Source organism: Giraffa tippelskirchi, chromosome 12 (genome assembly GCF_054371585.1).
Source record: "Giraffa tippelskirchi isolate mGirTip1 chromosome 12, T2T-mGirTip1v1.2.pri, whole genome shotgun sequence".
In the NCBI taxonomy this organism is placed as follows: Eukaryota; Metazoa; Chordata; class Mammalia; order Artiodactyla; family Giraffidae; genus Giraffa; species Giraffa tippelskirchi.
In genome coordinates this window covers 86770464-86787888 of record NC_137286.1, presented here as the reverse complement: position 1 = coordinate 86787888, position 17425 = coordinate 86770464, and the positions used below count along the sequence as shown (strand labels likewise).

Genomic DNA, 17425 nt, shown 5'->3' with positions numbered 1-17425 from the left:
ACTTCTTGATGCCAGATTTCATGGATGCCAATAAACAGGCGACAAGCAGTGCTGATTGACTGGGCAGAACCTACCCAGGTCAAGTCATCTCTGAAGCAGGTCAGTGTGTGCTTGCTCTCACTCTTTAGCCCCCACAAAAAGATTCATAACCATGGGAACTGATAACAACAGACACCTAATGAAGAGGGATTCACAACGGTGAACCACTGGTGAATAGGTGGGTAGATGAGTGATATTCCAGTTTGGTAAACAGAAAACCGATATTCTTATTAATGAATTAGTGAGAATAAAAAATAAGACGGGGGCTATTGCAAGCATGGTTTGCTTTTTTTTAATTGGAGTATAATTGCTTTACAAGGTTGTGTTGGTTTCCACTGTACAAGGAAATGAATCAATATGAATACTGTCCTCTGTAGCATGGGTTATCTTGTTGCCAGTTATAGCACTTTCACTTTCTTTTAGGGAACTACCCTTGCAAGTTCTCAGAAGTTCTCAGCCTCTCTGGTTTAGATTGGGTTTCACTCACCCTTTGGCTTTATAGGTGGAAATGTGAACCAGCCTGGGCTACTGGGTGACCGACCTTCTGACCATACCTGATTGATTCAGGGGTAAACAAGTGACCAAAGTTGGTCCCTAGAGCCAATTAGCATCAGTCTTTGGGTATTTTGGCTGGAACTAGTAGGAAAGAGAGGATTTCTTTTCATTCGTTGCTAAGCTGGTAGGTGATGGACAGGGAAGCCTGGCATGCTGTGGTCCATGGGGTCACAAAGAGTCGGACACGGCTGAGCGACTGAACTGAACTAAGGTTGCCAGTTTAGAGGGGGTGCTATCTGTGTCAATACCTAAGCCCATCTAAAGATGAAGTCCATGCAAGGGAAGCAGGCTGAGGGACAGGGACAGAATCCTGGTGACATGACCTGGGTGTTCACATCCAGTCGTACCTCAAGCCTGGCTACCTTCTGAACTTTTCATTACATGAGTGAATAAATTATTTACTTATTTATTGCCTAAGCCAGTTTGAATTAAGTTTCTCTCACTTGCTGCCAAGACTCCTGATAAGTGTAGGAATCTTCTGAGGTCGTAAGAAATGACTAGGGCTATTATCCAGGGATGATGATAACCATCACTTATTGTTGGATTTCGTGCTAATTGTTTAGATGTGTCTTCTCATGTAATTCTCATAACACTCTCTGAGGTGTGCGTGTGTACTAAGTCACTTCAGTCGTGTCCAACTCTTTGCGACCCTATAGACTGCAGCCCACCAGGCTCCTCTGTCCTTGGGGATTCTCCAGGCAAGAATACTGGAGTGGATTGCCATGCCCTCCTCCAGGAGATCTTCCCGACCCAGGTATTGAACCCACGTCTCTTAGGTATCCTGCATTGGCAGAGGGTTCTTTACCACTAGTGCCAACTGTGAAGTTATCAGTTCAGTTGAGTTCAGTTGCTCAGTTGTGTCTGACTCTTTGCGACCCCATGGAGTGCAGCATGCCAGGCCTCCCTGTCCATCACCAACTCCCGGAGCTTGCTCAAACTCATGTCCATCGAGTCGGTGATGCCAACCAACCATCTCATCCTCTGTCGTCCCTTTCTCTTCCTGCCTTCAATCTTTCCCAGCATCAGGGACTTTTCCAATGAGCCAGTTCTTTGCATCAGGTGGCTGAAGTATTGGAGTTATCAGTGTCCCCTATTTTAAGACAAATTACAGCTGAGATAGTTTAAGAAACTTTCTCAAGTTTACAGTTGGTGGCAAGGACGGGATTTGATTTCAGGTTGCTGTTTCCAACATTTATGCTCTTAACTAGCAGAGCATAACGCCCTTGTGTTACTCAGAGCTCTTAGTTGCAAACAAAATAATATATCTGGCCAGTTTATGTAGGTCCAGAAGCTATATAACCAGGGATATGTCCGATCTCACTGCAACGCTCCAGTGTCACCACCGCCTCATATCACATTACAGGCCTCCAATATGTCAGGTTATCTAGCCTCCACCAGCATAAAGTCATTCTGGAAACAGGTGCTTCTTTACTTTTTACTTTTCTCTTCTTGGAAGCCTGATCCTACGTGAGTGCCCCTAATTGACAGAGCCCAAGACATACACATACTTGTGCTCTAGCAGCAAGGGAGGCTGGGAAATGAGTTCTGCCTTCTACCTCGCCCCTCATCATCATCACTATTCATTTATTTGGCTTAGTTGCTCCACAGCATGTGAGATCCTAGTTCCCTGACCAGGGATCGAACTTGCATTCCCCACATTGCAAGATGGATTCTTAACCACTGGACCACCAGGGAAGTCCTGTTACCTATCCTTTGAATCAAGAGGCTCAGTGGCCACAGCATGACAGCAATCTGACATTTTTGATTCTAGAAATCTTAATGTGCCATCTTTGGACCAAATCAATCTTTGAAGCATGGTAGAATTGCTTGAGAAGCTTGTCAAAAACAGATGCCTGACCTTCAACCAAAATCTCTGATAATGATGCTAGGGCATCTATATTTTTAATAAGCTCTCAGGGGATTCTGATGAACACTGAAGCTTCAAAAACATGGACCCAGAGGTTTTTGTTGTCTAAATTGGTCCACATTATGCTTGTTCAACTACCACCCCTCATTCCTCTAAAGGTAGGTATTACTCAGTTCTGATAAATGCTGACTGAAGAGTCAGTCCTTCTGGGTACTGATATGCACTAATTAACAAGAATATAAACATGATGTTTTTGTTTTTTTTTAAAAAAAAGCTCTTTATGATTAGCTGGTAAAAGGAAATGCTCTGAACCCATCTTTTCACATTATTATCTTAGAAGCACCACCGTATAATGAGTGGGTCAACTAACATAAGCTAATGGGGTTGAATCCTCACCTTGTCTTTATTGACAAACACGTTTGACTGGCAAACATTTTTAACTCTAAGAGTCTCATTTCCCAACTATGACAATTTTATTACCAGTGTATAAGGCTATTGGAAAGAAAAAAAGACTAATTTAAAAGACCATAAAATATTTAGTTAACATGAAGGCTGAAAAATGGCCACAATTTCTAGATTTATTTTTCGGGCCAATTTCATAGAACCTGCTGTCAGAAGCAGCAAGCTTAGGTTGATGAATTGCTTTCGTAGAGTGCGTTGTGTGTGGCTGAGGTATTAGAGTATTATGTATTCTTAGGGGAGCAAGATTTGCTGCTTTCAGCCATTACTCAAAAAGATAAAAATCATCTTAAGTTATATACACTGGCAGCTCCATTTCTGCTTTTGTGTCCAGTGATAAAAGGAATAAGTTAATTTTTATCTCAGAGGGCTGATTATATAAAGGGAAAGTTTTAGTACTAAATAGCAGATCATATGACCTGATCGGCCAACATTAACCCATCCTGAGGAAACCAAATGGAAGTTCTATAAAAGGCTGCACAGTGGAAAGGAGGTGATTAGAGAGACTTGAAAATGAGCTTCAAAATGCTTTTCAATATTCTAGCATGGGTTCTTGACATTTTTCAGGCTTAATTAAAGTAATCACGTACCTTTGTTGGTTGCCATTCTTTTATCTATAGCTATCTTTTATTAGCAAAGGCAGAAATTGATAGCTAAATGTAACCTGGCTAGCTTAGTTAAAATAATACTTAAGCTGCCAAAGCAGTTACCTAAGACCTCAAAGTCCTTCAGTAACATTCACTGATTAACTCCCCTGAGGAAAATAGTCACAAGGTACCCACTCTGAAGTTCATCTTTAGCATCCTGCTGAGCCCACTCACCCTCTCAATGTTCTGTACTTTCAGGGTGTTCAGTGATCTCTTGGGCCCCCAGACAGTCAAGGACAAAGATCTTATAACCTAACTATTGCTCCCAGGGACTTTCTCATTCTCAAAGGTGCCCAAGAGAACACAAAGTCAAATGAAACTGAATTACCATTGATAGTATAATCTTAAACCCTGCAGCAGCTGGCTGGTCAAGATGTTTAAGGAATGAAAAAGTTTAAGCATCAATTTACTCAGTTGAAATGATATTCCACTTTTCATAATACAAGTATTATCAGTACTGGTGATTATAGCCAAGTAACATAAAATGATTGTTTTAAAGAATATTTAATATAGGAAAGTGACTGTATCAGGGAGAGGGGAAGGTTTACAGGGACATACATAATAAGTGCAGTGACTCTCAAACTTGACAAAGAATCATTAGAGATAATTGTTAAAAATGGGGACTTCTGACTCTAACCTCAGGTTCCCATTCAGTAGAGGTGGCTTTGGGAATCTGCATTTAAACAAGCTCCCTAGGTGACTCTGATGGAGGTGGTTCAAGGATTACAAATTAAGGCACAGATCTAACTGTATTCCCCAGTCCTTAAATGAAAACATTCTGGCATGTCGTGGAATTCTAAAGATTAATTGCTATCAACTGATTATCTGTTGAATTAATCTGGTGCTATTTAGCTCTTAAAAAGGATGCATATAATCCTCAATAATTAGGCCTAAGAGGAGGAAAGGAACAATAATTTAAAACAAATTCTGAGAAAACAAAAACAAAAATCCCAGACAGCTCTATTTAAATAATGACAATTTTGGTAATATAGGCAGGAGTTAAATGGACTAATATTCTGATAGCTGATGATTGTTATTAGTGGAGTTTCATACAGGTTTTCTTAGACAATACAGAGCAAGGTCTTAAACTCACCATACAGAGCAAGGGTCTAAGGCATGAACTCAGACATGTTTATAGAGAATTCTCGAAGGCCAGTAAGGTAGATCTTTGGTGCCAAGATCCATCAGGCCAACTCCTGTGTAATGTTTATGACGTGATCAAGAACCACTCTCTTCTGTGAGGCTCCACTTAGCTTCTAAAACCGAGGTAAGTGCAGTCCCATGGGCTTCCTAGTATTTACTGACTCAGGGACCAACCCTGATTATATTTCTCACTGTACACCACCATGCTGGTGCGATTCTTCAAACACCACGCAACTAATGCTTCAGGGTTTTGGCATGTGTGGTCAGGCTGTAAGCAGCTTTAGACAGGAAAGACCTCTCTGCCGGAGGCCTCTTCTGTCTTGTCACTAACCTTAAACCAGGCACCCCTATGCTCTGCTCATCTCTGGCCCTATCTTTTGATCACACAATACCCTGCCTAACCTGTTCTTCCCATAGGTCAAAGAAGTAGAAATGAAAACTAAGTAATAACAAGATGACCCGATCTCTTCCCTCGCTTCCCCTTCAGTAATCTCAGGAACCAATTGTGTGAACAAGATAGCATCGACAAGCCTGCACACAGTCTGTACACGGTGGGGGACGGCCCCAACCTCAGTGATCAACTGAGGTTACTTCCCTTTTTCCTTTTAAAAACTTTCATGACTGAGTAGAATATTCAGAGGTGGTTTTAGAGGGGCACCAATTCCACTGTCTGCTCAGATTACCAGCATTCTGATTAAAAGCAACTTTCCTGAGTATTTATTTTTGACTGATGAGCGGTCAGACCTGATTTAGTAACAGGTCATTTTTTGAACTGCTAGCTTGAAAAGACCCTGATGCTGGGAGATTGAAGGCAGGAGGAGAAGGGGACAACAGAGAATGAGATGGTTGGATGGCATCACCAACTCAATGGACATGAGTTTGAGTAAACTCCAGGAGTTGGTGATGGACAGGGAGGCCTGGTGTGCTGCAGTCCATGGGGTTGCAGAGAGTTGGACACAACTGAGCAACTGAACTGGTCATTTTTTTTAGGTTTCAGCTTAAATAACATCTCTTCGGACTTTCCTTATCTCTTTACTCAGGTAGGATTTCCATCCTCAATTACCTGTTGGAGTGTCCCACACCCTGTTTTCTTTATAACGCTTACTACAATATGTGGCTCCCCCAACCCAGTTTTACTGCGTAGTTGACACACATCACCGTATGAGTTTATGGTTGACAGCACGATGCTTTGGTTTACATATTGTGGAAATGACACCACAATAGGTTTGGCTAACACTCGTCTTCTCACACAGGCACAATAAAATGAAAAAAGAATTCCCCTTGGGAAGATAACATTTAGGATTTACTCTCTTTACTTTCTATCTATCACAGAGTACTTATTAGCAATTGGCACTTGTCATCTACCTCTACAAAGACTACATCAGGTGCTCTGCAGCTGCTGACCTTCAACACCCCCTGGAAGGAGTTCAGGGTGAAAAGCAGAAATGAGGCACTCTGTGCTCTGGGAAAAACCAGCAGAACAGGTCTTCAGACAGTTATTTTCAGGAGCTGGTTTTACGAACCCAATTCTTATATCTCCTCATATCTAGAAAAGCACAAAAATCCTTCATGGTGATGACTGCTGCTCATGACTGGAAGCAACCTTCATGAGACTTGCAGAAACGTGCTGCAAAAATGTGCTTTAGTTGCATGTACTCCCCCATCACCAAAATCACATCTATACTGACCTTCCCCCCTACTTTATTGGAGCAGTTTCTCAGAGCTATCTGAAATAGTTTCCCGGGCTATATAGTCCTCATATTGCCCCAAATAAAACTTAACTCAAAACTCTCATGTTATGCATTTTTTTTAAGTTGACCTCATCATGTGCACTTACTGTTTTAATGAGATCTTCTGTGCTCCCACTTATCACAAGGCAGGGAATCTGGGTTACGTACCTGTGAACACTGTGGAGTGACTAGCACAGAACCTCCTTTCATGGACAAGGGCTACGAATGTCTGGTTCACCACTGTGTTCTTGGCACCTAGAATACACCCGGGTATTTAACAAATGTTTACTGAATGAACAAGTGCGATATTTCCTCAAGAAATACTTACTATAGGGAAATGATCTGAAAATTCAAGGGCTCTCTTTCCTTGATACTCTATTGATATTTCCTCAAGAAATATTTACTATAGGGAAATGATCTGAAAATTCAAGGGCTCTCTTTCCTTGATACTCTACGTCCAGATTCCCATCATTTAATGCTTAGCTTTTGTATTGCCAAGTAATTCTTTTGGTCACTTCCCCAGTTAAGGAAGAGAAAAATCCTGAGTCCTGTCTCCCTAGGAGTTCAGTTTCCGACACTATGTAATACAAAATTAGAACTTAAAAACAAAAAGCTCATTTCTCCTTGGGATTAAAAAAGAATATATGCTTTCTGAAAGAATTTGGAAAGTAGAAAGGCAAACAAAACAAAACAACCCCTCAAAACAAAAAGCAAAACCCAAAGAATCTCATAATCAACCAACCCAGGAAAAACCCACCGTCATATAATCTTCCAATATGCAGAACAATGAAATACTGGTTATACAGCTAATGTCAGCCCCTCTTGTGCCATGGTGCTCTTAAGAGCATTTCCAAATTGTCTATCTTATGTTTTTAAATAAATAGTTAATTTTTTATTTAAGGCCGAGCTATGTGGCATTCAAGGTCAGGAGGGGCCGTCGTGAGTAGATACCCCTTGTCCAAGGTAAGGAGCAACGGCTGCACTTTGCTGGAGCAGCCATGAAGAAATACCCCACGTCCAAGGTAAGAGAAACCCAAGTAAGACGGTAAATGTTGCGAGAGGGCATCAGAGGGCAGACATAATGAAACTAAGATTACAGAAAACTAGCTAATCTGATCACACGGACCACAGCCTTGTCTATCTCAATGAAACTAAGCCATGCCGTGTGGGGCCACCCAAGACGGATGGGTCATGGTGGAGAGGTCTGACAGATTGTGGTCCACTGGAGAAGGGCATGGCAAACCACTTCAGTATTCTTGCCTTGAGAACCCCATGAACAGTATGAAAAGGCAAAAAGATAGGACACTGAAAGATGAACTCCCCAGGTCAGTAAGTGCCCAATATGCTACTGGAGATCAGTGGAGAAATAACTCCAGAAAGAATGATGGGATGGAGCCAAAGCAAAAACGATACCCAGCTGTGGATGTGACTGGTGATAGACGCAAAGTCCGATGCTGTAAAGAGCAATATTGCATAGGAACCTGGAATGTTAGGTCCATGAATCAAGGCAAATTGGAAGTGGTCAAACAGGAGATGGCAAGAGTGAACGTCGACATTCTAGGAATCAGTGAACTAAGATGGACTGGAATGGGTGAATTTAACTCAGATGACCATTATATCTACTACTGTGGGCAAGAATCCCTTAGAAGAAATAGAGTAGCCATCATGGTCAACGATAGAGTCCGAAAGGCAATACTTGGATGCAATCTCAAAAACGACAGAATGATCTCTGTTCGTTTCCAAGGCAAACCATTCAATATCACAGTAATCCAAGTCTATGCCCCGACCAGGAACGCCGAAGAAGCTGAACAGTTCTATGAAGACCTACAAGACCTTCTAGAACTAACACCCAAAAAAGATGTCCTTTTCATTATAGGGGACTGGAATGCAAAAGTAGGAAGTCAAGAAACACCTGGCGTAACAGGCAAGTTTGGCCTTGGAGTACAGAATGAAGCAGGGCAAAAGCTAATAGAGTTTTGCCAAGAGAACGCACTGGTAATAGCAAACACCCTATTCCAACAACACAAGAGAAGACTCTACACGTGGACATCACCAGATGGTCAACACTGAAATCAGACTGATTATATTCTTTGCAGCCAAAGATGGAGAAGCTCTATACAGTCAGCAAAAACAAGACCGGGAGCAGACTGTGGCTCAGATCATGAACTGCTTATTGCCAAATTCAGACTGAAATTGAAGAAAATAGGGGAAACCACTAGTCCATTCAGGTATGACCTAGATCAAATCCCTTATGAGTATACAGTAGAAGTGACAAATAGATTTAAGGGACTAGATCTGATAGACAGAGTGCCTGGTGAACTATGGACAGAGGTTCGTGACATTGTACAGGAGACAGGGATCAAGACAATCCCCATGGAAAAGAAATGCAAAAAAACAAAATGGCTGTCTGAGGAGGCCTTACAGATAGCTGGGAAGAGAAGAGAAGCGAACAGCAAAGGAGAAAAGGAAAGATATTCCCATCTGAATGCAGAGTTCCAAAGAATAGCAAGGAGAGATAAGAAAGCCTTCCTAAGCGATCAATGCAAAGAAATAGAGGAAAACAACAGATTGGGAAAGACTAGAGATCTCTTCAAAAAAATTAGAGATACCAAAGGAACATTTCATGCAAAGATAGGCTCGATAAAGGACAGAAATGGTATGGACCTAACAGAAGCAGAAGATATTAAGAAGAGGTGGCAAGAATACACAGAAGAACTGTACAAAAAAGATCTTCACGACCCAGATAATCACGATGGTGTGATCACTCACCTAGAGCCAGACATCCTGGAATGTGAAGTCAAGTGGGCCTTAGAAAGCATCACTACGAACAAAGCTAGTGGAGGTGATAGAATTCCAGTTGAGCTATTTCAAATCCTCAAAGGTGATGCTGTGAAAGTGCTGCACTCTATATGCCAGCAAATTTGGAAAACTCAGCAGTGGCCACAGGACTGGAAAAGGTCAGTTTTCGTTCCAATCCCAAAGAAAGGCAATGCCAAAGAATGCTCAAACTACCACACAATTGCACTCATCTCACATGCTAGTAAAGTAATGCTCAAAATTCTCCAAGCCAGGCTTCAGCAATACGTGAACCGTGAACTTCCAGATGTTCAAGCTGGTTTTAGAAAAGGCAGAGGAACCAGAGATCAAATTGCCAATATCCACTGGATCATCGAAAAAGCAAGAGAGTACCAGAAAAACATCTATTTCTGCTTTATTGACTATGCCAAAGCCTCTGACTGTGTGGATCACAATAAACTGTGGAAAATTCTGAAAGAGATGGGAATACCAGACCATCTGACCTGTCTCTTGAGAAACCTGTATGCAGGTCAGGGAGCAACAGTTAGAACTCGACATGGAACAACAGACTGGTTCCAAATAGGAAAAGGAGTACGTCAAGGCTGTATATTGTCACCCTGCTTATTTACCTTATATGCAGAGTACATCATGAGAAACGCTGGGCTGGAAGAAACACAAGCTGGAATCAAGATTGCCGGGAGAAATATCAATAACCTCAGACATGCAGATGACACCACCCTTATGGCAGAAAGTGAAGAACTAAAGAGCCTCTTGATGAAAGTGAAAGAGGAGAGTGAAAAAGTTGGCTTAAAGCTCAATGTTCAGAAAACTAAGATGATGGCATCTGGTCTCATCACTTCATGGGAAATAGATGGGGAAACAGTGGAAACAGTGTCAGACTTTATTTTGTTGGGCTCCAAAATCACTGCTGATGGTGATTGCAGCCATGAAATTAAGAGACGCTTACTCCTTGGAAGGAAGGTTATGACCAACCTAGATAGCATATTTAAAAGCAGAGACATTACTTTGCCAACAAAAATCTGTCTAGTCAAGGCTATGGTTTTTCCAGTGGTCATGTATGGATGTGAGAGTTGGGCGGCGAAGAAAGCTGAGTGCCGAAGAACTGACTCTTTTGAACTGTGGTGTTGGAGAAGACTCTTGAGAGTCCCTTGGACTGCAAGGAGATCCAATCAATCCATCCTAAAAAAGATCAATCCTGGGTGTTCACTGGAAGGACTGATGTTGAAGCTGAAACTCCAATACTTTGGCCACCTGATGCGAAGAGCTGACTCATTGGAAAAGACCCTAATGCTGGGTAGGATTGGGGGCGGGAGGAGAAGGGGATGACAGAGGATGAGATGGTTGGATGGCATCACCAACTCGATGGACATTAGTTTGGGTAGACTCCGGGAGTTGATGATGGACAGAGAGGCCTGGCGTGCTGCAATTCATGGGGTCGCAAAGAGTCGGACACGACTGAGTGACTGAACTGAACTGATGTGGCATGAGAAATATTATTTCCCCAACCAGGGCTCAAACCAATGCCCCTTGCATTGGGAGCATGAGTCTTAACCACTGAACCACCAGGGAAGTCCAAAATAGTTAATATTTGCACTTATATTGAGATAATGAAAATCTGGCAAGTGAGTTGGGTTTAAAGACTTTACCCCTACAATGATCTGACTGGTTAGGATAAATCTTTACATGACATTCTCTTTAACAATATTGCCTGCTTCAGATAAGCTAATTAACATTAAAACAAATAAAGCAAAACTAAAAGGCCACAACTTCTTAGATATAGATGCATCTTTATTCATACATAAAAAATAACACCTCAGAAATTCTTCTTTTCTAAAAACAGTCTTTTATCATAAAGTCAAAATGAAAAGATTGAAAGACAGTGTATATATAGCTTTTTAATTTTGTACACACTATAGTCACAGTAAATATTTAAGCTGCAAAAATATACACCTCTTCAATAACAGGAAATGCATGACCTTCTGGAACTGCAAACTAAACTTACATGATGGTTTCAAAAGTCAAACTAAAAAAAAAAAATCAACATTCTCAAGTAGAAGACTTGGCATTGATGTTACATGGGTGACTCTCTCTAGCTACTTCTCCCATGTTGATTCTTCCTCATAGGTATACAACTCAACAGAAAATTTCTTTTCCCTAATAATACCTATCATTGCCATGGAAAACAAGGAAGAGAAATGATATGGGCTCCTGTAAATAGTCTAAAAACTATCTCCCATGATCATATGTTTCTAAGTAATAATGTTAACATTATCCACCCTATATAAGAGACAAAAAGTACCAAGTTGTTTCAGGATCAAATAATTTATATATAATGACTGATTATCTCTTCTGGAGCATGGAGCATGTAGGCCTCGGTACCATGTAAAGATCAACCTTACTTCTAAAAAATATCATTACTTCAAAGAACCATAAAACGTTCCAGTGACAAATGTCAAGAAGCTGCTACATCTGAAGAAGATAAAAACTTCTTAGTAAAACTGTAGCTTTTCTTTTTCTTTAGGCATAGGGCTTAATTTATGATATTTTTCCCGATAGAAAAAAATGTTATCTGATGAGACAGCTTTATTATGGGTGTAGCTACCACCTCTCACCTTTTGTTACCTCTCCCAATTCCCCCACATGCTAGAGCCACTGATTTACCGGTAATGTTGGTATTATTTGAAGCATCAAAATCTGAGATGATAATTTAGAGAGTGGAACAAAAATCGTATAATTTCAGGGACAATGAACTTAAAACACCACCTTCACCAAACGGTAAAAAATGTTAAAAGTGTCCGCTTCACTCTTTGAACTTGAGTTGTTCTTTTTTCTGCTTCATTTTTAGGTTTCAAAAGGTCACAGTTCTACGAAATTGGGCCAAGAAGTAAAGAAAATTAGAAAGTTCTTAGAAAATGTCAACAATCCCAATTTTCTGCCAGATGGAGCACAGACTTGATTTTTCAGGCCTTGGGCAGCTTTGAAGAGGGGAGGAGATGAAATGAAGACCACTTTTCCATCCTGTGCAAACAGCTGTTTTGTTCTTTTATTGTCAGTGTTGTTATATTGGGTTTAGTGTCTCCACAAGGCAAAAAACCTCTGGTTTGGCCTCACATTTTTAAGACTGTCCTCAGGGTGGCATGAAAGAGCATTAGACCTGTGGTACCAGTGATGTGGTCAATCACGGAAAGTATCAGTATTTTCTCCCTGTTGGTGAGGTTACAGACATTCCAAGCATGATGGGAGAAACAGTAAATATAGGAATACCCCTATAGGAATACCCCTCTCTATCTTATGGTGAGGAAAGCAAAGCAAAACTAAGTATTCAAAGACCCATTTTTATCTTAAAAATACCACATCTTCTCAAAAAATATATGTTAGGAATTTACATGAGGATGAGGAACTAGAAAACACCAGAGGAAAAAAAATTATAACAAAATCAGTGAAAGTAATAGATATTCTACGAAGTTTTGTGTTCAGAAAATATCACCCACTAAAAATGACATCTTCAGTCAAATGGTAGCTCTGTCCAATTCTGCTTAGACTAGGAACCTTTTCAATTTGCTTAGGAGAAAAAAATTCATCTTTTAAACAGTAACACTCTTGAGTGGGTTACTCTTATGGAACGTATCATTGTATTTCTATAGTCAGAAGAAGAAAAATCTGGCCCATTATCTGACTGAACAGTTTACTCAATTTTCACGAAGCCTAAATGAACTAGGACTCAGAATCTTTTCCCATTAAAACCATGTGCTTCATCAAAACTAGAACACAGAACTAGCAGAACAATTGGGATTAATCTGTAAGAAAGTGTAACTTCCAGAATTTGAATTTAGGCTTTAACTGTTGAGAATTTTCTGTTTAACATCTTCAGAGGCAGTGCTTGATTGATGCATCACAGACTTACCATCCTCCATCACGGTGGCTTTGATTAGTTTCCATTTTTATATACGGGGAATATGAGTTTGATTTTTTTTAAAAAGTTATTATGGTTGATTGCAAAGATCTGTCCACAATGAGTTAGCTAAAACATGTTACATATAAATGAGCCAAGTCAGATCATCCCGAAGCAGTTTAAAGACATACAAAGCTTTGGTGAAGAACACAGAGACTAGGTCTCAGACTTCACACCACTAACAGTTAATGGTGTGACCTCTGAAGGCGTCCTCTAGGATTACTTACTAAAGTCGGAAAAATCAAAATGGTTTTTCCTTAGCACATGAAATAATGCACAGGTTCCTCTTTGTGACACCAACCAACCAACCAAAAAACCCAAACCACAAAGAAAAAGCTCTGAGAGCCCAAACAAACTGCTAACAAAATAGAAAAAAACCTTCACACCCTCTGTTTTCAAGTGAATGTTGTCTGTTCACTTACTGCAGTTTAGAGGGAAACTGAAACAGCTGCAATTTCATGGATTCACTGGGAGGATCCCACTCAGTCCCTCAGGGCAGGCTGGTGATATCTGATGGGGGGGTTCGGGCTGTGGGAGAGACGCCCTGGATGGGCCTGCGCAGATCTTATGGAGCACTTGTGAGGGTGAGGTGGGAGGATCCTAAAAATGATTATTTGAAGAAAGCCCACACGTCCTCAGAAGCCAAAGACACAAATAAAATTCTCCTCTAAAAAGTCACACTGATTTTATGTTTTCACGTGACTTTAAAAGGACGCACAGAACAAGGTAAATCTTTTTGGTTTTTCAGACTAAAGTCATCCTCTAATCTTAAGAAACTCAAAAGAAAGGAATAAAGGTGGATAGACAGAAAAAAGAGTATTCTTCAACTTTTCTTCATTGCACAGGGACATCCCCCTGAAGTAAGAATAAGAAAATTCAGTAAGTTGGACAATAATTCTCATGTGAACAGTATTTTCCCTTAAAGCCACACTTTAATACTGATGTAGGCTTCATCCAATTAAAAATCACAAAGATTTTAAGAAGCAACCTTAGCTTTTATGCAATCACCATTATGAACCCTTGTCAGTTTGGGCTATGTATGAGTGATGTAATGGCTTTGAACCTTAACTTACACAGAACCTTTCAAAAGCAACGAACATCTTCTGTGATCTTATTTAATAACATAAGAAAATTGCTAAGAAACCTCATTCTTTAATAAAGCATGCATATTTACCCAAGCTTCAAATCACACTTTTCTTTGCCGCTTCTCACAAATGAAAAGCTTTTATTTCAGCATTCTGAATAGTAATGCCCTGTCAGGTTATTATCAGGACAAGTCTACTTTACCAGGATAACATATTTTTTACTCCACAAGGCTGAATTTTCAAAATTCACACTTATTTAGAAAAAAAAAAAATTGGCAGGTTTATAATCTACTTTATTATAAAAGGAAATCAATTTTTAGTTATAGGTAACAGTATTTAGAAAAAAATTCAAAATTTATCAATATGAAAATATACCTTACTGATAGATACTTACTTATAAAAACATATTGCCTTTGCCATGTGAAAACCTGCTGTTTAGTTCTCTAGATTTCTTTATCAAGGCTTTTTTCTGAGCTTCATCAAACCGATGAACTTTGAGATCTGTATCACGGTCAAATGGTATTCTCTCTTGGGGCTTATTTTTATCTTCAGCAGCCTTATTCTTTAATTTTTTATGATGAATGTCCATAAGAGATTCTGACCTTTTTGATTCCTGGGGAGAGCAAGATGGCAGAAATAAAAATCTTAGTTTGGATAGGTCATTGGCAGAATATAATAATCATGAAAAAAAAGAATGAAGTAGTAATGGTGAACATTAAGGAGGGCTATTTACAAACCCCAATTGTTTTTCTTCTTCTTTAAAAAAAAATTTATTATTTTTATCTATTTGGCTGTGCTAAGTATTAGTTGCGGCATGTGAGATCTAGTTCCCTGATCAGGGATTGAAGCCAGGCCCTCTGCATTGGGAGCAGAGTCTCTGCCCCGGGACCACCAGGGAAGTCCTCTTCTTTTTTTTAATACTTAAAAAAAATTATTTATTTTTGGCTGTGCTGGGTCTTCTTCGCTGCACGAGGACTCTATCTAGTTGTGGCGAGCAGGGGTTGCTCCCGACTTGAAGTGTGAGGGCTTCTCACTGAAGTGGCCTCTCCTGCTGCAGAGCACGGGCTCCAGGCACACGGGCCTCAAGAGCTGCAGCACGCGGGCTTCGGTGGTCGTGGCTCTCGGGCTCTGGAGCATGGGTTCAGTAGCTGTGGTGCACAGGCTTAGCTGCTCTGTGGCTTGTGGCATCTTCCTGGGCCAAGGATTGAACCCATGTCCCCTGAATTGGCAGGTAAATTCTTAACCCCTGGACCAGCAGAGAAGTCCCTCAATTGTTTTTCTAAATCCAAGACAGCATCTCTGAAGAAAATATGTGTCAGAGGCAAATTCAATTCAACCAAAATAAAGCTATCTATGAACTCATGCCACATGATCAAAAAAGAACAAGATGGACATGAAACTAATGTTTAAATAACCATCATGCAAAGCATCGTATGATGAATCAGTGTTAATGGGCGAGAAAGCAGCAATTACTTTCTCTCTTGGGATTAAAGCTTCATGGATGCGCTGGTCCACGAAGCCTTTACAGGTGGAATGGAAAAGACAGGCATCGCCAGGCTGCAGCGAAAGCACGCTCAAAGCAGAAAAACAGCAGCACAGAGATGACAAAATCCAAGGCTGGTGCAGGTAAAGCCTGCACGGTCCTGGCATAGACTATGTGCCAAAAGAATTTCTGTCCCTTTCAGCTTTCCTTATCGCCCTTATTTTCTCTCTTTCCAGCTGGGGAAGGTGCTTACATTTTCTTTTTTAAAAAATCGAAGTATAGCTGATTTACAGTATGATATTAGCTTCACATTTTCAAATATATCTAGGAGGATGAGGTTTGAGCAGAGGCAACTGGTTGTATAAATTAGAGATTCATCACAGACCTTTCGGTATTAGTTAAGGGACAAGACAGAACAGCCCTGGATTGGAGGAGCAGGGCGTGAGATGCAGCAGTAGGTGCAGGCAGTACAGACCAGCAGCCATCCAACTGCAGCGTGTGTGTGTGTGTGTCCCTGGGGGCCAGCGTGTGTGTGTGTGTGTGTGTGTGTGTGTGTGTGTGTGTGTGTGTGTGTGTGTGTGTGTGTGTGTGTGTGTGTGTGTGTGTGTGTGTGCAGGCAGTACAGACCAGCAGCCATCCAACTGCAGCGTGTGTGTGTGTGTGTCCCTGGGGGCCAGCGTGTGTGTGTGTGTGTGTGTGTGTGTGTGTGTGTGTGTGTGTGTGTGTGTGTGTGTGTGTGTGTGTGTGTGTGTGTGTGTCCCTGGGGGCCAGCGTGTGTGTGTGTGCGTGTGTCTCCCTGGGGGCCACACAGAGTGGATTCCAAGGGGTATTGAAGGCATGGGGAATTTCAGCATTCTCTACCCATGATTCTCAGTTTCTTCACGTAGGCTCAAATGGACTCGCCTGATAATGCATCTTGTGAGGACGTCTACCCTTTTATTACAGCCTTTTTCCATTTAATGAAGGAGAGGCCTTTCAGAATCTTATTAGAGAACACCATCTTGGGGAGCAAGGCTCCAGAGCATCAAATAAAAAACCCTGCAATACTGGTATGAACGAAACTTCTAATCAAGGAACTGCAAACCCAGGAGGCTTTGTGCTCTTTTGTGTCTCAAACATAATTTCTCTTAAAGAGTGTAATATCCTTTTGGAATGGTTATTTCTGCTGTTGGAATGTTTCTGAATTCAGATACATTGCAGAATGGGACAAGGAAAGCCAGGGCAATATTTGCTTAACAACCACATCTCTTCCAGACCCTGTCTCCTGTCAGAGAATATATTTGAGAGCAAAGACATGAAGAGAGCTCAGTGAAAGCAAAATAACTGCTAAGAAATGCTGAAGGTGGCAGCATCTCATTTCATCAGAAGACAAATTCATGGCACCCACCCACCTACAGTACAATTCAGAAGTGTCACAGAAATGATCATAATCATATTTATTTGAACAGAGAAATGAAGTCAGACTTTTTCAGTCTCACTTGTCTGATTTGACAATGAGATCTGACTTTGTCAACTAGGTTATGTGGTTGTTATTTCCTATAAATTGAGCTCTAGCTGGATGCTGTAATAGTAAGTATTTATTTAAATTAGCACTATTTCCAACTTCTCAATCCCTCTCATTTCATAAATTGGTCATTTCATACATCAT

The 17425-nt window shown here is 40.8% G+C and overlaps 1 protein-coding gene across 12 annotated transcripts in view; it reads right to left on the bottom strand.

Moving 5' to 3' along the window:
- The window catches only part of GPALPP1 (GPALPP motifs containing 1), a 127380-nt gene that overhangs the window by 82587 nt on the left and 27368 nt on the right, over positions 1-17425 (bottom strand). For 6 of the 12 annotated variants that reach the window (XM_081547363.1, XM_081547357.1, XM_081547358.1 and 3 more), the window contains exons 8-9: positions 14689-14907; positions 11028-14064 (exon numbers count right to left, since the gene is read on the bottom strand). In XM_081547363.1, coding sequence (XP_081403489.1) covers positions 14689-14907 — 219 coding nt within the window. In that variant the 3' untranslated portion in view covers positions 11028-14064. Of the gene's footprint in view, positions 1-5991; positions 6257-6608; positions 6696-11027; positions 14065-14688; positions 14908-17425 lie in introns of those variants that run through there. The other 6 variants (XR_014070539.1, XR_014070538.1, XR_014070535.1 and 3 more) reach the window with 2 other exon arrangements.